This window comes from Salvelinus sp. IW2-2015, linkage group LG15 (genome assembly GCF_002910315.2).
Source record: "Salvelinus sp. IW2-2015 linkage group LG15, ASM291031v2, whole genome shotgun sequence".
Taxonomy (NCBI): Eukaryota; Metazoa; Chordata; class Actinopteri; order Salmoniformes; family Salmonidae; genus Salvelinus; species Salvelinus sp. IW2-2015.
Genome location: NC_036855.1, coordinates 8,898,180 through 8,919,727, shown reverse-complemented (window position 1 = coordinate 8,919,727; position 21,548 = coordinate 8,898,180). Strand labels below are relative to the sequence as shown.

Below are 21,548 nucleotides of genomic sequence, written 5' to 3'. Positions count from 1 at the left end.
TCTACTCTACAGTTCTGTACTCTACTACACTGTACTGTACTCTGGTCTACTTTACTCTACTCTACTGTACTGAACTGTTCTCTAATCTACTGTACTGCACTTTACTCAACTATACTGTACTTTGCTCAACTATACTGTACTCTACTGTACTCTACGGTACTGTACTTTACTCAACTCTACTCCCCTCTACTGTACTCTACAGTACTGTACTTTACTCTACTCTAGTCTACTGTACTTTACCTTACTTTACTCTACTATACTCTACTGCACTGTACTCTACTGTACTGTGCTTTACTCTACTCTACTGTAYTGTACTCTACAGTACTGCACTCTACTCTACAGTACTGCACTTTAGTCTAGTCTACTCTACTCTACAGTACTGTACTATACTCTCCTGTACTTTACTCTAGTCTTCTTTACTGTACTGTAATGTACTGTAAATAAAAGGTTRAATACAAAATAAAATACTCTAGTCTTCTCTACTGTACATCACCTGTCCCATTCCTGCACTCAACTCTACAGTATGTACTGGACTGAACTCTAGTCTACTGAACCTCTACTGTGCTGTACTCTACTGTACTCTACCAGTCACGTGCTTTACTCTCCTGATTGTACTCTAACTCTCCATTGTGGTACTGCTATGCTATAATCTACTGTACTGTATCTAGTCTACAAAACTATACACTACTGTACTCATCTCTACTCTACTGAACTGTACATCTCACCCTACCTCCGCTGTACTGCTGCTGAAGTATCTCGCTTCTCGAGTCTCTTAGTGTACTGAACTAACCATACCTCTACTTTTCTAAGACCCCTTTTTCCATCTTGTTTGACCAGAAATCAAAGCATTTGCTTATTCCTATTGCAGGATGGAAAATGGTTGATCATTATAAATGCTTTAATTTGAAGAATACAGTTTAAGTCGGAAGTTTACTACCCTTAGCCAAATCATTTACACTTGTTTTCCAATTCCTGACATTTATCCTGGTAAAATTCCTTGTCTAGATAAGTTAGGACACCACTTTTTTTATATGTGATGTCAGATAATAGTAGAGAGAATGATTATTTGGCTTTTATTTATTTCATCACACTTCCAGTGGGTCAGAGTTGACATCCCTCAATTAGTATTTGTAGCATTGCCTTTTAATTGTTTAACTTGGGTCAATGTTTCGGGTAGCCTTCCCACAGCTTCACAATAGTTGGGTAAAATTTGGCCCATTCCTCCTGACAGAGCTGGTGTACTGAGTCAGGTTGTGGGCCTCCTTGCTCGCCACACTTTTTCAGTTCTGCCCACACATTTTCTACAGGATTGAGGTCAGGGCTTTGTGTGGCCACTCCTACTTTACTTTGTTATCCTTGAGCCATTTTGCCATACTTTGGGTATGCTGGGTCATTGTCCATTTGGAAGACCAATTTGCTACAAGCTTTAACTTCCTGACTGATGTCTTGAGATGTTGCTACAATATATCCACATAATTTTTCTCCCTCATGATGCCATCTATTTTGTGAAGTGCACCAGTCCCTCCTGCAGCAAAGCCCCCCACAACATAATGCTGCCATCCCCGTGCTTCACGGTTGGGATGGTGTTCTTCGGCTTGCAAGCATCCCCTTTTTCTCCAAACATAACAATGGTCATTATGGCCAAAAAGTTTTATTTTTGTTTTCATCAGACCAGAGGACATTTTCCAAAAAAGTACGATCTTTGTCCCCATGTGCAGTTGCAAACTGTAGTCTGGCTTTTTTATGGCGGTTTTGGAGCAGTGGCTTCTTCTTTGCTGAGCGCTTTCAGGTTATGTCGATATAGACTCCTTTTACTGTGGATATAGATACTTTTGTACTGTATCCTCCAGCATCTTCACAAGGTCCTTTGCTGTAGTTCTGGGATTGATTTGCACTTTTCGCACCAAAGTACGTTCATCTCTAGGAGACAGAACGCATCTTCTTCTTGAGCGGTATGACGGCTGTGTGGTCCCATGGTGTTTATGCTTGCATATTATTTGTTTGTACAGATGAACATGGTACCTGCATGCGTTTGTGGAAATTGCTCCCAAGGATGAACCAGACTTGTGGAGGTCAACAATTTTTTTCTGAGGTCTTGGCTGATTTCTTTGATTTTCCATGATGTCAAAGCAAAGAGGCACTGAGTTTGAAGGTAGACCTGAAATACATCCACAGGTAACACCTCCAATTGACTCAAATTATGTCAGAAGCTTCTAAAACCATGACATCATTTTCTGGAATTTTCCAAGCTGTTTAAAGGCACAGTCAACTTAGTGTATGTAAACTTCTGACCCACTGGAATTGTGATACAGTGAATTATAAGTGAAATAATCTGTCTGTAAACAATTGTTGGAACCAACTTCATGCGCAAAGTAGATGTCCTAACCAACTTGCCAAAACTATAGTTTGTTAACAAAGACATTTGTGGAGTGGTTCTAAAACGAGTTTTAATGACTCCAACCTAAGTGTATGTAAACTTCTGACTTCARCTGTATATTGTGAAGCACAGAAATAATAATCTGTTAGGTAGAATAGGGAACTGTGTAAAGTTCTGACTTCAACTRTATATAGCCTCTTAGCTTCCATTTAACACCAATTTGTATGTGCCCATATATTAGTGCTCATGGAGTCTTTTACATGAAAACGCCCTTGTCACACTCCAACCCATTGTAACCATATTGTTTGGGGACATTGCCACTGCCACTGTACAATAAATCCCCAGCTCTTTTGTGCTTTGTGCTATAAAGAGCTCCCWTTGTTGCCTCCCTCTCACACACATATTTTTTCTGTCACACCCACACACGCACACATGCATGTGCAAACACACGCATACACACAYCAATTTACTCAAAATGTTATATGTAATTGTCACGGCGTTAAATTGTGATTTTTTTTTAGGAATATGGTAGCCTAGTAGTTAGAGCGTTGGGTCAGTAACCGAAAGGTTGCTGGGTCGAATCCCTGAGCTGRAAAAAAAAATCTGTTGTTCTGCACCTGAACAAGCAGTTAACCCCCTGTTCCCTGGTAGGCTGTCATTGTAAATAAGAATTTGTTCTTAACTGACTTACCTAGTTAAATAAAGTTTACACAATCAAAGAAAGGCCATTTCTAAGACTATGTGCTTTATTGTTTCATTTCCTGTTATAAAAGGAAGCTACAAGCAAACATTGTGACAACCAACCCTGCGATGCGTCTGGTGGACAAAGTGTGTTTGATGGCTTATAACTCCATGTAGGAATACTATATGAGGATTAAAAGGACCCCATTTCAACCCAAGACCTTGGTCTTTCTCCTAATATTGAAAATAGTCTTGTAAGATATAATGGTGCTGAGAAATACATACAAGAGTAAAATGTGTGACAACCAAACCCGGTCTCCTCTGAGTGTTTTATTTACTGTTATATTTACGGTTATCATCATATAATATCATATAGACCTAATTGTATACATTTATGTGACATCTAAAGGACTCATTTAGATCCTCAACCATGGGGCTTTCCAACGGTATTGTCTACTCACTGCCACTAATATAACAAACCCTGTGGTTAATCCAAATTGGAGCTGGTATGCATGGAAACAATGGACTTATTTTTTAGGGACATATATACAGTGTCCAATGTGGCTTCTAAATTGAGAGGGTGTGTATATTAAACCTGCAGATTTGGCCTTGTTGGCTTCCTTGTCAGCTAGTAAAGCGAGCTCTGTGGGACGTCTGGTCTGTATCTCATACAGACTCATTATCCCCGTCAGAGGCTTTGACCCCTGACCCCATGGTATCACCTATGATTTGAGTCTGCCACATGGGTTGAATGCTCTTTATTAGCCACCTAAATGGGCTTAGCAGAGTCTGTCAGAGAGGAAACTAGCGACAGTTGAAAGCAGCAGCAGCTTGACCACGTGGTGTATGTCCAGAACTAAATTAGAACACTATAGTGGCCCATGGTGATCCCTCCTCTCCCAATGTGTGAAGGTGAAGTTAGAACCTTTCAGAGGAARGATGAGGAGTTGTGTAATATAAACCACGAGCAGGGCTGTCGATCTGTCTTGTGATGAGGCATACAGTCTAGTGTGTACAGGACAGTGAATTTAGAAAGACCCTGCAGTCCCAGTCTCAGCCTTTGGGCGCGTCTGAAATATACTGCATTATGGACTCTGGTCAAAGGTAGTGAGTGCACTGAATAGGGAATAGATTGCCATTTCAGAGGCTGTCTCAGTCTACCTCCAACACTACACCAGAGGAGTTGGTTAACTAGCTTTTCCATGGCAGCCAGATGGAGAGTGGCCGACATGTACAGATCTCTRACTTGGCCCCAGAAGACAACCTCGTTCATGTGGTCCATATGAAATAAACAGCAGACACGGTTTCAGTTTCTTTAACACTGAGCCTCTGCCGATGACCTTCTATCTACGTTTTCATTAGATTTCCAGTGTATACACGCACAAACAAGACACTTCAATTTTCTGTAGGATTGAGGTCAGGGCTTTGTGATGGCCACTCCAATACCTTGACTTTGTTATCCTTGAGCCATTTTGCCACAACTTTGGAAGTATGCTTAGTCCCCATGTGCAGTTGCAAACCGTAATCTGGCTTTTTTTATGGCGGTTTTGGAGCAGTGGCTTCTTCCTTGCTGAGCGGCCTTTCAGGTTATATCGATATAGGACTCGTTTTACTGTGGATATAGATACTTTTTACACGTATCCTCCAGCATCTTCACAAGGCCTTCCACGCACAACAAAGCACTTCATATGTCCAACTTCTCCCCCAAAATCCAAGACATCCGAAAACAAATGTCCATATTTTGGCATCTAAGGTCTAAGAGGAGCCTAATAACCCTCATTACAAATATTTGAGTTGGGTTTATGTATGTGGTGGTCTTTCTACCTGTTAGGGTTGGACTCAGCCAAAATAAGTACAACATATTCCAGTCTAAAATTAGGATGTTGGCAACGTGGGGATGCATGTGAATCACCACAACACAAGTTTTGTCTAAAGGGTGTTGTCTATCACTGTGGTACAAATCTCAAGACTGTGTGTGATTGCGTGTCAGCTTGTGTGTCTGAATGTCGCTATGCTGTACCAGCCTAGCCACGTGATGCATCGTGTACATGGTCGATCTAGCTGTAGTCGATGCGCAGTCACGTGAGCACATGCACTACGTGAACTGAGTCTAGCACGACTATCGAGCATGCACAGATGGGCATCGAGTCAACGCGATGCTAGTGTCGAGCATGCCAGCTCAGTCCAGTCCGTCTAGCACCCAATGGTCTGTGAGGCGAATCGCACAAACCACCACCAACCACAAAACGGCGGAGAAGTCTGCGTGTGCGCGAAGACATGATGAGAATGAGCGTCTTTGTCTCCACTTTGACAGTCAAATCCTCTTGTCTCTTCTCTTTGTTGCTTGTTTCTAGCTCAGCTTCCCAGTGATCTCCAGTGGCAGCAGCATTATCAGCACAGAGGACATCAAACCCCCACTGGGCCGAAACAGAGTGCTAAAGGATCCTGCTCAGCCCACATGCACCTGTCTCTCCCTTAACAAACACATCTGTGCCATCTGTGGAGACCGCGCCTCAGGTCAGCACCCCAAACGTCCCCACGACAGCCCCACAACATCTCCCTGATCCCCAATACAGGGCCCTACAGGCTGGGGGGTCCCTCATCTAAAAATGCGGATCACTGTCATTCTACTGTACAAGCATGAAGGGAAGAACTAAACCGTTGTATGTTTTGTTCTGGCAGGTAAACACTATGGAGTATATAGCTGTGAAGGTTGCAAGGGCTTCTTCAAGAGAACAGTGAGGAAAGAGCTGATGTATACCTGTCGAGACAACAAGGACTGTCTGATTGACAAGCGCCAACGCAACCGATGTCAGTACTGCCGCTACCAGAAGTGTCTGGCCATGGGCATGAAGAGAGAAGGTATGCTCCAGGAAATTACCTGAAAGAGTGAGCACAGACAGACACTCATGTGAAACCAACGTCAGCGTGCTGCTTTGCTTCCTCCACTGTCCCTGTCCCCTCGCAAACACACGTGACTGACTTCCTCCACTGTCCCTGTCCCCTCGCAAACACACGTGACTGACTTCCTCCACAATGTACCAACCAAAAGTGTATCCTACGAAGCAGGTTTGAGGAGTTAGCGAGGTAGCATTGGTCAACTCTGAGTTCAACTCGGGATAACCAGTCATGTACATTTTTGTCAGGTAGATGTCTATGGCAACGAATCCTTAAGAACTAACTTGATCCAGGGAAGGCTAACTCAGGGCTAACTCCATTTATCCTGAATGAAGTGTCTGAACCACAGGTTGAGGACCAATGAAATCAGATTCCCTCCCTCTCGCAAAGATTGCGACATCATCCCCTTCATTTGAGGAAGAAGACTGATTAAATATTTTATTAATCAAATGCTTTTTTGTGTGTTAAAAATGTTTAAAAAGTGACTTGCCCATGGATTGATGTTTCAGCATTGTCTCAATGAAGAGTTCGGCATTCGACTAGCCACGCGCAGTTACAAACCTGCTAGAGTTCGCAGCAGGCGGATGAGCAATATCCACCGTCATACGGATGAAGCTTGAGCTGGACAAGATTCCGGCGCCGACCGAGATGGCCGCCTCGCTTCGCGTTCCTTGGAAAATATGCAGTATTTTGTTTTTTTATGTGTTATTCCTTACATTGGTACCCCAGGTAATCTTAGGTTTCATTACATACAGTCGGGAGGAACTACTGAATATAAAAGCAACGTCAACTCACCACCGTTACAACCAGGAATATGACTTTCCCGAAACGGATCCAGTGTTTTGCCTACTCAATACAATGGATCTGATCCCAGCCGGCGACCCTATGCGACGCCGTAAAAGGGGCAAACGTAGCGGTCTCCTGGTCAGGCTTCGGAGACGGGCACATTGCGCTCCACTCCCTAGCATACTACTCGCCAATGTCCAGTCTCTTGACAATAAGGTTGATGAAATCCGAGCAAGGGTAACATTCCAGAGAAACATCAGAGATTGTAACGTTCTCTGCTTCACGGAAACATGGCTAACTCAAGAGACGCTAACGGAGTCGGTGCAGCCAGCTGGTTTCTTCACGCATCGCGCCGACAGAAACAAACATCTTTCTGGTAAGAAGAGGGGCGGGGGTGTATGCCTTATGATTAACGAGACGTGGTGTGATCATAACAACTACAAGGAACTCAAGTCATTCTGTTCACCTGATCTAGAATTCTCACAACCAAATGTCGACCGCATTATCTACCAAGGGAATTCTCTTCGATTATAATCACAGCCGTATATATTCCCCCCCCAAGCAGACACATCGATGGCCCTGAACGAACTTTATCTGACTCTTTGTAAACTGGAAACCACACACCCTGAGGCTGCATTCATCGTAGCTGGGATTTTAACAAGGCTAATCTGAAAACAACTCCCTAAATTCTATCAGCATATCGATTGTGCTACCAGGGCTGGTAAAACCTTGGGATCATTGTTATACTAACTTCCGCGACGCTATAAGGCCTCCCCGCCCTCCTTTCGGAAAAGCTGACCACGACTCCATTTTGTTGCTTCCAGCCTACAAACAGAAACTAAAACAACAAGCTCCCTCACTCAGGTCTGTTCAACGCTGGTCCGACCAATCTGATTCCACGCTTCAAGACTGCTTCGATCACGCGGATTGGAATATGTTCCGCATTGCGTCCAACAACAATATTGACGAATACGCTGATTCGGTGAGCGAGTTCATTAGAAAGTGCATTGACGATGTCGTACCCACAGCAACGATTAAAACATTCCCAAACCAGAAACCGTGGATTGACGGCAGCATTCGCGTGAAACTGAAAGCGCGAACCACTGCTTTAACCAGGGCAAGGTGACCGGAAACATGACCGAATACAAACAGTGTAGCTATTCTCTCCGCAAGGCAATCAAACAAGCTAAGTCCAGTATAGAGACAAAATAGAGTCGCAATTCAACAGCTCAGACCAAGAGGTATGTGGCAGGGTCTACAGTCAATCACGGATTACAAAAAGAAAACCAGCCCCGTCGCGGACCAGGATGTCTTGCTCCCAGACAGGCTAAATAACTTCTTTGCTCGCTTTGAGGACAATACAGTGCCACTGAACGGCCCGCTACCAAAACCTGCGGGCTCTCCTTCACTGCGCCGAGGTGAGTAAAAACATTTAAACGTGTTAACCCTCGCAAGGCTGCAGGCCCAGACGGCATTCCAGCCGCGTCCTCAGAGCATGCGCAGACCAGCTGGCTGGTGTGGTTACGGACATATTCAATCAATCCTTATCCCAGTCTGCTGTTCCCACATGCTTCAAGAGGGCCACCATTGTTCCTGTTCCCAAGAAAGCTTAGGTAACTGAGCTAAACAACTACCCGCCCGTAGCACTCATTTCCGTCATCATGAAGTGCTTTGAGAGACTAGTCAAGGACCATATCACCTCCACCCTACCGGCACCTAGACCCACTCCAATTTGCTTACCGACCCAACAGGCCACAGACGACGCAATCGCAACCACACTGCACACTGCCCTAACCCATCTGGACAAGCGGAATACCTATGTGAGAATGCTGTTCATCGACTACCAGCTCAGCATTTACACCCATAGTACCCTCCAAACTCGTCATCAAGCTTGAGACCCTGGGTCTCGACCCGCCCTGTGCAACTGGGTCCTGACTTCCTGACGGGCCCCCCCCCAGGTGGTGAGGGTAGGTAACAACATCTCCACCACGCTGATCCTCAACACTGGGGCCCCACAAGGGTGTGTTCTGAGCCCTCCTGTACTCCTGTTCACCCACGATGCGTGGCCATGCACGCCTCCAACTCAATCATCAAGTTTGCGGATGACACTACAGTGGTAGGCTTGATTACCAACAACGACGAGACGGCCTACAGGGAGGAGGTGAGGGCCCTCGGAGTGTGGTGTCAGGAAAATAACCTCACACTCAACCTCAACAAAACAAAGGAGATGATTGTGGACTTCAGGAAACAGCAGAGGGAACACCCCCCTATCCACATCGATGGGACAGTAGTGGAGAAGGTGGAAAGTTTTAAGTTCCTCGGTGTACACATCACGGACAAACTAAATTGGTCCACCCACACAGACAGCGTTGTGAAGAAGGCGCAGCAGCGCCTCTTCAACCTCAGGAGGCTGAAGAAATTCGGTTTGTCACCAAAAGCACTCACAAACTTCTACAGATGCACAATCGAGAGCATCCTGTCGGGCTGTATCACCGCCTGGTACGGCAACTGCTCCGCCCACAACCGTAAGGCTCTCCAGAGGGTAGTGAGGTCTGCACAACGCATCACCGGGGCAAACTACCTGCCCTCCAGGACACCTACACCACCCGATGTCACAGGAAGGCCATAAAGATCATCAAGGAACACACCACCCAAGCCACTGCCTGTTCACCCCGCTATCATCCAGAAGGCGAGGTCAGTACAGGTGCATCAAAGCAGGGACCGAGAGACTGAAAAACAGCTTCTATCTCAAGGCCATCAGGCTGTAAACAGCCACCACTAACATTTAGCGGCCGCTGCCAACATACTGACTCAACTCCAGCCACTTTAATAATGGGAATTGATGGAAATTATGTAAAAATGTACCACTAGCCACTTTAAACAATGCCACTTAATATAATGTTTACATACCCTCCATTACTCATCTCATATGTATATGTATATACTGTATTCTATATCATCTACTGCATCTTGCCATCTTTATGTAATACATGTATCACTAGCCACTTTAAACTATGCCACTTTATGTTTACATACCTACATACTCATCTCATATGTATATACTGTACTCTATACCATCTACTGCATCTTGCCTATGCCGTTCTGTACCACACTCATCTATATATCTTTATGTACATATTCTTTATCCCTTTACACTTGTGTGTATAAGGTAGTAGTTGTGGAATTGTTAGGTTAGATTACTTGTTGGTTATTACTGCATTGTCGGAACTAGAAGCACAAGCATTTCGCTACACTCGCATTAAACATCTGCTAACCATGTGTATGTGACAAATACAATTTGATTTGATTTGATTTGGACTATGAAGCTAACGGAAGCTAATTAGCTTTAGAAAACCCTGAGTAGATTTAGCTTTCTCCATAGGATACTCCTCTGCTGTGCTACCGAATAGACACACACACACAACACACACACACACACACAACACACACACACACACACACACAACACACACACACCACACACACACACACACACACACACACAACACACACACACACACACACACACACACACACACACACACACACACAACCAACACACACACACACACCAGCAATACTTTATAGGGTACACCATCTGTCAGCACAGCGTTTAGGGTACACCATCTGTCACCGCGGTGTCTAGGATACAGCATTTGTTACCACGGTGTCTAGGATACAGCCTCTGTCACCGCAGTGTCTAGGATACAGTCTCTGTCATCGCAGTGTCTAGGATACAGCCTCTGTCACCGCAGTGTCTGGGGTTCAGCGTCTGTCAGCACAGTTCCTGTATCTACCCTCAGAGCATGGCTGGTGAAGAAATTATCTCTCGTTTTGGAATACGGACGCTTTCCCTGCTTATTGTACTGTTTATAATGTTTGATGTTTAATTGGATCTTAGCCAATAGTTTCATATACTGAGCCACCACTGATTAACACTTTGGTTCCTCTGTAAACAAAATATAACTTTTAAAGCTTACTGAACCCTTCATAAACTCTTCATGAGGCCATTCATATCAAATGTCATGCTATAAAAGGAGATCTTCACCTTGGTGGAGTAGGCTAAGAGCATTCCCCACTTCTCTGAGATGGCCCTGGACAGTGTTTTATGGGGCTGGCTATAACAGAAGCTACATTCAATGCTTTCACCCCAGCTGTGCAGGACGAGCGCCAGAGAGCTAAGGAGAGGCGCGAGAGTGAGGCGGACTCGTTAGGTTGTGCTAATGAGGACATGCCTGTGGAGAGGATAGAGGAGGCAGAGCTCGCCGTGGAGCCAAAGACCAAGACATACATCAAGGGGAGCCTGGGCGTGCCCACCAACTCAGTGAGTTCACTGTACACTATATAACGTATTACTGATCACTTACTATATAGACTCTATGACTATATAGTAGCATACACTGTATATCACATACTGGCAAAACAACCTCATTCCCCCATCTTATGCTAACTGCCTAGGGGGGAGGTATAGCTGAGACACAAGCTGAATGTTCTTCAAATTTGCTTTAGAAACCACCACAGAAAAGTCCCCTTGGTAGAGGCCATATTTAACTCAAGCTCATTGTATCCCTCCAGCTCAGGTCTCTGATGAACTCTTGACCCCCTGACTTCCACTCTGTCTCCCCAGCCCAATGACCCTGTGACCAATATATGCCAGGCAACAGACAAGCAGCTCTTTACCTTGGTGGAGTGGGCCAAGATGATCCCCCACTTCTCAGAGCTGGCCCTGGACGACCAGGTCATCCTCCTAAGAGCAGGTATCGTCTGATCTCATCTGCTGTGGTCAAACCTGTAAGGGGAAATAATTTATCCAAACTGAGCAGCACTGACAACTGGGATTTACTCGCCTTTTACTTGATGTCCCACCATTTACCAAGGCCATATTCATTAGACTCCAAACGGACCTGAACAAGGAGGGGATGTTTGTACTTATCCAACAAGAAATGCTCATTTACATTTTCCATTGGAAAATGTTTTGTAACGTTTCCCATTGCATGCCTTAATGAATACGACCCAGTTAGAGGTGTCCCTCTCTACCCCTCAGGGTGGAATGAGCTCCTCATAGCTTCTTTCTCCCATCGCTCCATCACTGTGAACGACAGCATTCTGCTGGCAAACGGACTCCAAGTGCATCGCAACAGCGCCCACAGTGCAGGGGTGGGGGCCATCTTTGACAGGTAAACACTAACAGCCTGGCTCACAGATCCTCATCATCACAGTTAGTCCATTCATTGGTACCATTGGATACTTGAATAATCTACCTTATAGTGGATTGAGTACTATCATATAATTACAGTTAAAGTAAGATTTAAAGTGTAACTGTTAACAAACCCAATTTTACTCAAAATTCCTGATAAATATTCCATGGGTTTTTCAAGCTCATTACATGCTCATTGCTCATTGCCTTATTATCACAAAATCTGGCCTAATTATGCTTGCATGCYTTCGAATCCAAATCTTTTGAGAAGGTTTGATGTAGGATCATGAATATTTCCCTCAGATTTCATCTGACATGCAACATTTTGTGCATTTGTGATGCTTGCAGAGTGATGAATTAATCTATGAATATTTTGTCTCTGAAGAGTTGTTGGGGCCATGAATTCTAAACAGCGATACATCCAAGGCTATCAGAGGAAAGTTGTCAGTATATTAAAGTAGCTTGTTTTACTTGCACAGAGTGCTGACTGAGCTGGTGTCTAAAATGCGAGACATGCAGATGGACAAGTCTGAGTTAGGGTGCCTTCGAGCCATCGTTCTCTTCAACCCAGGTAGGTCTACTGTACATCACACACTCCATCCCGGATAGCAACTCATCAAGCTGTACTGTACATGAATGGGACAAAGACTGTTATTTCAAGCCTATTCTTAGTCAAGGTTGCTTTGTGTTGTTTACATACAGTAGTAATACTGATATAGTATATACCTGTTCAATGCATATTCATTTGTAAATGTGAAGAGGAGGAATTTGAAGACAGTATGACTTGTGTTACAGAGCACTATATAAAATATATAAAGACCTATATAAAATGAGGTGAATAGAGCAAGGTTATATTTAATGTTAATTCACCACACCAACATCCTAGTATAAACCAGGCTCTCTCTAATACAAATCCAGTAGCCTCGTGTGTGTGTGTGTGTGTGTGTGTGTGTGTGTGTGTGTGTGTGTGTGTGTGTGTGTGTGTGGTGTGTGTGGTGTGTGTGTGTGGTGTGTGTGTGTGTGTGTGTGGTGTGTGGTGTGTGGTGTGTGTGTGTGGTGTGGTGTGTGTGTTATATGAAGTTAATGCCTGGTCTCTGTTTAACACATTTTAATCAGGTTGTTAAGAGGAATAGATTTTGATGGCCTACTTTCCAAATGTAGTGTGTTATGTAAAGCCTGAACCATTTTAATGTTTTGCTTTCCTCCTAAACTATCAACAATACAGTGCATTCGGGAAGTATTCAGATCCCTTGACTTTTTCCACATTTTGTTACGTTACAGCCTTATTCTGAAATGGATTTAACAACTGTTTTTCCTCTTCAATCTACACACAATACCCCATAATGACAAACTGAAAGCAGGTTTTTAGACATTGTTGCAAATGTATTAAAAATAAAGAAATACCATATTTACATACGTATTCAGACAATTTGATATGAGWCTCGAAATTGAACTCAGGTACTGTTTCCATTGATCATCTACAATCAAGTTTCTACAACTTGATTGGAGTCCACCTTTGGTAAATTCAATTGATTGGACATGATTTGGAAAGGCACACACCTGTCTATATAAGGTCCCAGAGTTGCCAGTGCATGTCAGAGCAAAAACTAAGTGATTAGGTTGAAGGAATTGTCTGTAGAGCTCCGAGACAGGATTGTGTCGAGGCACACATCTGGGAAAGGGTACCAAAACATTTCTGCAGCATTGRAGGTCCCCAYGAACAYAGYGRCCTCCATCATTCTTAAATGGAAGAAGTTTGGAACCACCAAGACTCTTCTTAGAGCTGGCCATCCGGCCAAACTGAGCAATCGGGGGAGAAAGGCCTTGGTCAGGGAGGTGACCAAGAACTCGATGGTTACTCTGACAGAGCACCAGAGTTCCTCTGTGGAGATGGGAGAACCTTCCAGAAGGACAACCATCTTTGCAGCACTCCACCAATCGGGCCTTTATKGTAGAGTGGCCAGATGGAAGCCACTCCTCAGTAAAAGGCACATGACAGCCCGCTTGTGAGTTTGCCAAAAGGTACCTAAAGGACTCTCAAACCATGAGAAACAAGATTCTCTGGTCTGATGAAACCAAGATTGAACTCTTTGGCCTGAATGCCAAGTGTCACGTCTGTAGGAAACCTGGCACCATCCCTACGGGGAAGCATGGTGGTGGCAGCATCATGCTGTGGGGATGTTTTTCCAGCTGCAGGGACTGGGAGACTAGTTAGGATCGTGGGAAAGATGAACGGAGCAAAGTACAGAGATACTTGATGAAAATCTGCTCCAGAGCGCTCAGGACCTCAGACTGGGGCGAAGGTTCACCTTCCAACAGGACAACTACCCTAAGCACACAGCCAAGACAACGCAGGAGTGGCTTCGGGACAAGTCTCTGAATGCCCTTGAGTGGCCCAGCCAGAGCCCGGACTTGAAATCGATCGATCATCTCTGGAGAGACCTGAAAATAGCTGTGCAGTGACGCTCCCCATCCAACCTGACAGAGCTTAAGAGGATCTGCAGAGAAGAATGGGAGAAACTCCCCAAATACAGTTGTGCCAAGCTTGTAGCGTCATACCCAAGAATACTCGAGGCTGTAATCACTGCCAAAGGTGCTTCAAAAAAGTACTGAGTAAAGGATCTGAATACTTATGTAATTGGGATATTTAAGTTTATTATTTCTTATAAATTTACACAAATTAAAAATATATATWTTTTTTTTTGCTATGTCATTATAGGGTGTTGTGTGTAGATTGGTGAGGTAATCCATTTTAGAATAAGGCTGTCACGTAACAATGTGGGAAAAGTAATGGGGTCTGAATACTTTCCGTATGCACTGTATAGGCCATCATTAGTATGTGTGTGTGAAAGGCAACCGTTTTCTAATATACTGTATTCAGTTCGGTACTTAAGACTTGATCTCAATGACTTACACCTCAAATGGTTTGGATTAATAGAAGCAGAAGCCTATATTAACTCCGTTTAGTTGCTGTGAAGAATTCATTTATAGGCCATTGTCAAACGAACATCTTCAGTTTAAATTTTCTTGCTGGTTTCTCTGTACATAAGACTGTTCATAAGTCTGATAATATTTGCCTTCAAAGTCCACGTCATTGACCTCAAACGCTACACGCTCAGTGTGCTTATTGACAACAGAACCTTAAAGCTAATATCAGTTTGGAAAGTTAACCATTGTTTGGGTTGGACCAGTACAGTGTTAAGTAGTTTACTACTGCCCTCTCCTGGGCAGACATTTCTATTACACAAGAGTTTTAATGTGTGTTGTGTGTTGGTCTAAAAGTGATATGGAACACAGAGTTGGTTTCCTTGTCACCAGTAACACGTTCTGTTTTGTTTCCATATGTGTAGACTCCAAAGGCTTGTCAAACCCAGGGGAGGTTGAGACTCTCAGAGAAGGGGTGTATGCTTCACTGGAGGCATACTGTAAACACAAATACCCCGACCAACCAGGAAGGTACTGGTCATTGTTTGGTCATCACCAAATATTTGATGAACCTACTTCTACGGTACTTAGTGACATATGTCATTTCATCCAGATGTATAATAGTTTTGTTATCATCATAGTCACTCTTTACATGTTCTTGTCTTTTACAGATTTGCCAAACTGTTACTTCGATTGCCAGCCCTACGTTCCATTGGCCTCAAGTTTCTGGAGCACCTGTTCTTCTTCAAACTGATAGGGGATACACCCGTTGACACATTCCTCACGGAAATGTTGGAAGCTCCACACCAAATGACGAAACAGCACTGCAGTTAAAGACTGTCTGTCCAATACTTGCCTCAAAACGAAGAGAACTGGTAATTTGCCTGATTGACAGACTAAGTTTGAACACAAGAACTAGTGGACAGCAAACCTATGGCTTTGTTTAATGTACAGTAGGTGTATTTATCATAGTTTTGTGTCAAAGAGAAATGTCTTGAAGATAAGGGCCAGAGTCTGCAACAACTCAAAGCAWGAGACCTTTTTCACAATGAATGATAATGTCTTCTCGCTTCAGATTCAACACTGAACATTGTCATAACTGATCAAGACTCCGTGCCACAAACCAGCGACCTCATCATCCTCCTGCCTTAGACAGGTCTACCTCTTGTAGTCATTCTCATATTCTGTGATAATAACAACATGGTCCGGCAAAACTCATTGTCTAGGATGATCTCCTGTTAAACATGTAACCCCCACCTCAGTCTCTCGTAGTTGGTCTTCTCCTCCTCAACGAAAATGTTCTCATGTGACTATATACGGCAGACATGAGGGTAATGCATTTTTAACTGGAACCCCTTGACAGGGAAAATGGTTCAGGTAACTTCAGCTCAAAACCAAGGGTATTTTTTCTACTCCTAGCACTTAACTTTGTCAAGCAGAGAATGGCTCCAGTCAGTAGCTCACTGTGAGGACAGAGGAGGCTGATGGGAGGAGCTATAGGAGGACGGGCTCATTGTAATGGCTGGAATGGAATAAATGGAATGGTATCAAACACATCAACCATATGGAAACCTCATGTTTGACTCCGTTCCATTTATTCCATTCTATTATAATGAGCCCATCCTCCTATAGCTCATCTCACCAGCCTCCACTGTATGACTAGCATGCAAATGTAGTGGGGAGGATCAATAAAGGGGTCAGTCTTCACTAATGACAATTCACATATCAACATGTAGTGCTCATTTCTGTATTGCTATGGGGGTTTTATGCTGCTGCTGTTTGCTTTGTGTCGGTATTTCCAAAGAGTAGCAGTGGTAAAYATCTTCCAATGTATAGAATGATGTGTCGGTGTGTAGGTCAGTGTTTCCCAACACCAGTTCACGATTACCCCCAACAGCAAACATTTTTGTTGTAGCCCCAGACAAACTCACCTGATTCAACTCATTGATGGCCTGATGATTAGTTGACAAGTAGAATCAGGTGTGCTTCTTTGGGGCAACAACAATGTTTACTGGTAGGGGTACTGGAGGAATGGAGTTGGGAAACCCTGGTGTAGGGGACTGTCTGTAAGTGACTCTCTGTAGTGTCTGAGAGATATAATACACACATAAGGTCTCTGCCGCCAACTGGTGCATCACACAAAAGTAATGCAACTGTCCAAGTACATTAGGACATGAGAAGATAGCAGTGTTGTAATTACTCATTGCTACAATGTGTTACAATGTTACTTACAGCAGTAACCCTATCCATAACTCCTAAACCTAACCAATCCTATCGTACATTATTCAAGTGTAATACTGGGTAAGTGTAATACTTGTTAGACTGTAATACCAGGAATAATTACACTGTGATAAGGGCACTGAAATTTAAATTCTAACCCACATTTCCCAGCCCATGCATAACAGAAGACAGACAAGAGAATAATGATTGATGAGATCAAAAGACGGCAGAGAATTTTTAAGAATTGTTTCAGTCAGAAGTACAATATTCAGGTAGAGCAGCCAGGAATATTTTTGGAACCTCAGATTTACTTTAATTGTATTTATTTTAACCTTTATTTGATCAGGGAGTCATACTGAGACCAAGAGCCCTGAATAACAGAAATTACAGAAATTCAAAAATTCAAGCAGAAAGAAAATACAGTTATAAAAAACTGTTCATTTAAAAATGAAATAACCACCAATAAATGAACAATAGCAGCTAACATAGCCTGCATCTCGTTCAACCACGTTTTTTAAAGCAGATCTATTAGTTYGTATTTTAGCGTCATCATTGCTTACTGAGCCACTCAGGACTAGTGTATTTAGGATGAACAATAATCTTGTTTTGTTTTTCCTAATTTAAAACATGGCAACATGTCGTTTAAAGGGGCAATCTACATCTATTTTTGGTATTTAAAGATAATGATATATAGCCATTGAATATTGAAGAATATAGGTTATAAATGTGTCATGAGCTCAGTTCAACTGTCTTACTCCACCAAACTGTTGTTTACTGGGAAGTAAACCAAGAACAAATGTAGTTCATAGGGATGTTTAATGATTTATTTATTCACTGTCTTTATTTGACCTGTTCTGTTTAGAGAGCATGTATTACTGGCTTACTTGAGCAGAAAACTTGCTGCAGACCTGGCTACATTTACACATGCTGCTCTAGGCCAGTTATAGCTGATGTCACATTTTGCAATGCACCCATGCAMCAATTCAACCCAATGAACCCATGATGTCGATTCCCCAATGATGTATAGTTTTAAATCATGTGTTTGCCATGTCTTGTACAACTTGTTCGTTTTTATAATGTAATACAAATATTAATGGTGTTAGCTATAAAGGTGGCAAGGTGTGAATACACTATTCTGATGGCCTTTTCTGCCTGTGCAAATAGGAAGTTTATCATCAGCTTATAMTTCACTGTTACTTATTAAAGGCCTGGAAGCTTTTCAATAGTAACACTTTTCTTATGATACTTATTTAAACAGAGGACCCAATCATGTGTAGGGTACAGCCTCTGTCAGCACAATGTCTAGGGTACACTGTTTAAATAAGTATCATATGAAATGTTTTACTATTGAAAAGCTACATGCCAACTATCTGTAATATGCTATGTGTATGTGTGATGCGGAGGGCAATATGTAGACTGTTATGTTACATGCATACCTCTAGAGGGAGACATTGCTGTTTTGTAAAGTGGCATTGACAAAACTAGTACAGGAGGAGCATAGTGAATTGGGGGGATATCACAGCCAAGACAGCCAAAGACGTGGCACATTTTTAATAAGGTATATCCTGCTTTTCCCAAAGCTCAAAGCACTAATACCTCTACCCCTAATTATTACTAATTGAATGTGACATTAATATTTCTGCAAAACTCCTTAATTTTTTTTTGCTGATCATAAGTTACTGGTGTTGGCAGTCCAATAAGCAGTTCTGCCAGTTCTGGTAGTCTGGATTGAATTTAAAGGTAATGTTAAACATGGCTCAGTCTCACTCAGGTTGAAGTGATGTGTGTGTGTTGACATGACTAATCATCTCCAGGGGACTATTTGTCTCCGTTGCCCAAAGAAAAAGGTCATTAGTGTTATTTTTAAGTTGATAAGGCTGTTATGAAATAGTGATTGGGGAAGAGGCAAAGCATCTTTGCAGAACAATGTTGTCAAAGACACCTAACTGTGACTTTGGTCAGTTCACTTAATATGACTGAGAATGTTTAGCCAGAGTACATCTGTGACTTTGGTCAGCTCACTTAATATGACTGAGAATGTTCAGCCAGAGTACATCTGTGACTTTGGTCAGCTCACTTAATATGACTGAGAATGTTCAGCCAGAGTACATCTCAAAGTCAAGAATTTTGTTTGAGAGGACGACTAAAGACATTTTCTCACATTTCTAGTACAGTAGTTTGTATAGTTTTTCTGTTTTAACCCTAACCATAACCCTAACCACAACCATACAGAGGTAATACCGAAATGTAACCCCTGAGGATATTGTGTCCTAGAAGAAGAGTTTATTTCATAATTTTGGTGATTTTGGTGAGTGATTTTGGTGAGTAATTTTGGAGAGTGAATGACAGCAATTTTGACGTTGCTGCAATTTTGGACAATTTGAATGACGTTTGCAGCAGCTTCCTGAAACGATGCATAAGAAAGACTGACAGGTTGTGTTGACAGGACGTTTTTCAAAATGTCAACCTGGCCGGTCCTAATTCTGGAGTTTATGCTGGGCATATTGTCTCATGCGTTCATCGGCCGACATCTCTCTGGTCTCGTTGATGTCCTCATAGAGAGTTGGGCTGCGATGTCTCTTTGAATTAAGAGGAGCTATAGGGAGCCCCTAACTAATGTGCCAGTCTTTGTCAAGTTTCCTCAGTCCTCACGGCTGTTTTCCCCCTCAGAGCTTCTTCACTAACAAAACATCATAGCCCAGGGTAAAGAGACGAATGTCTGATGTATCTCTGCCGGGATCCCCGGCTCTCTGACATCCAGTCCCTCCTACCATTATCTGCTAATTGACAGGCCCTATCAGCCTGCTGGTGGCCACAGCTGACAAGTGTGAGAAGGCTGAGGTGAGGTGGTGGGGAAATGCCAGTCATTGCAGGATTATCAGCGCAAAGGCCAACGACATAGCAGTTATCTGACCTGGCTGTAGCTAGCTGGTGGGACTCTCTTTCTGGTGCAGCAGATCTCACACACACACACCCTTGTTGCTTCTTCTTTCTCTGCCTCCACTGTCTGATCATTTCATACTCCACAATGACAATTAGTGATTAATTAAGATAGGTGTGAGATTGGCTGAAGACCGATACCCCCTCCCCTTATTGCCCCCATAACATGTCTGGGAAAGACAGGGTCACCCTATGCCCCACAATACCCACTGCACACACACACACACACACACACACACACACACACACTTCAGGTCCCATGGCTGTTGACTGTCCAGCCAGTGTGCCTGAGGCCTGCCTGCCTGTCCTGTCTGAATCCTTCTCAGCATTGTTAAGTTCAGCCTCAGTGTTTACGCACTCTATGAAATAAAAAGAGCTGTGTGGCTCAGCCCAGACTGACCATGCTGCTCTCGCCTTCCTTTTCCCTGCCTCTGTACGGTAAGGAGAGTGTTGGGTAAACGGACGTCATCAGGTTACATTAGGTTATGATGACATTATTATATGGACCAACAGTTTCTATTTGACTGTACAATTCAAAACAAGTAGTTTCTTTTAGCACTTGAACTCTTGTTGAAATGGACACTGAGAATAGGCCTTGATACTGAGATGATTACAGCTTACAGATGATWCCAAACCATTCTTTTCTGCCAACATAAATCAGCTTTAGATGTATGAGAATTACATCGTGTGTAAGTCTTGGTTAAACCTTTTCCTTTTAACAATCTCACTAGCTCTTGATATTGTGCTTTCTCCTTTTTCCTTTAAGACATAATCTTTAAAACCACTGAAATAGATAACCCTTATAGTCAGCAGCCTGGTGTTCCAGCCAAGATTTTACGTCAACATAGAAACCGGCCCGTTAACTTCTGAAACCTTCTCTGGCAAAGCTCACTGTCCCCACCACCGCCATCAAAAAGTCATTTCCCTATACAAGTCCCACACACGGCCTAACAATGGGAGCAGAGGATTAGAACAGCGCTCTGTCTCAGAGCAAAGGAGGGAAAAAATCTGTTCCAATCACTGGAGAAGAGTCGGACAAGTTGGCCACATTTCTTCCTCTGGATTCTTCCCATGAAGCGGTTTTGTTTTTATGCTATTATCTCTCTTTGCCATCAGACAGCGTGTGGYATTGTGATCAGATCATGGGATTGTTCGTCTGCTGAATGGTTAAATCTGCTCTCTGATGTGGAGGAATCTTCAAAGTGGAGAAACCCACAGGGGGACGTTGCTAGTTGATAATTAATGTAGTCAACTGCATTGCCAATTTTAGATTTTCAAGATGAGAAACTGAAACATTTCTGCTTTGAATCTAGCAACAAGCACTACCAAATGTCTTACCTCATCTTCAAAATTCTTCCTTGGAAAACTGTTCCCACAAAATATGAATTCTGGATCTTTTTTTGAAAACCAAAAGAGATTTAGCTCTTTATTAACTCTTATGTGGTTCCAGTAGAAATTATTCTCTATGGTTTCATTTTATTGGATTTTTATTCGTACCCCAATCCTTTACATTTCCACTCAGTA

General features: G+C 43.1%; 1 protein-coding gene across 1 annotated transcript in view; it reads left to right on the top strand.

The window, feature by feature from the left end:
- The window catches only part of LOC111973799 (retinoic acid receptor RXR-alpha-B), a 35,783-nt gene extending 17,523 nt beyond the window's left edge, over positions 1-18,260 (top strand). The window contains exons 4-12 of the mRNA XM_024001213.2: positions 5,413-5,575; positions 5,741-5,920; positions 10,897-11,066; positions 11,370-11,499; positions 11,787-11,919; positions 12,419-12,510; positions 15,290-15,395; positions 15,536-15,739; positions 15,940-18,260. Coding sequence (XP_023856981.1) covers positions 5,413-5,575; positions 5,741-5,920; positions 10,897-11,066; positions 11,370-11,499; positions 11,787-11,919; positions 12,419-12,510; positions 15,290-15,395; positions 15,536-15,698 — 1,137 coding nt within the window. The 3' untranslated portion in view covers positions 15,699-15,739; positions 15,940-18,260. The remainder of the gene's footprint in view (positions 1-5,412; positions 5,576-5,740; positions 5,921-10,896; positions 11,067-11,369; positions 11,500-11,786; positions 11,920-12,418; positions 12,511-15,289; positions 15,396-15,535; positions 15,740-15,939) is intronic.
- The last annotated feature ends 3,288 nt before the right edge of the window (positions 18,261-21,548 follow it).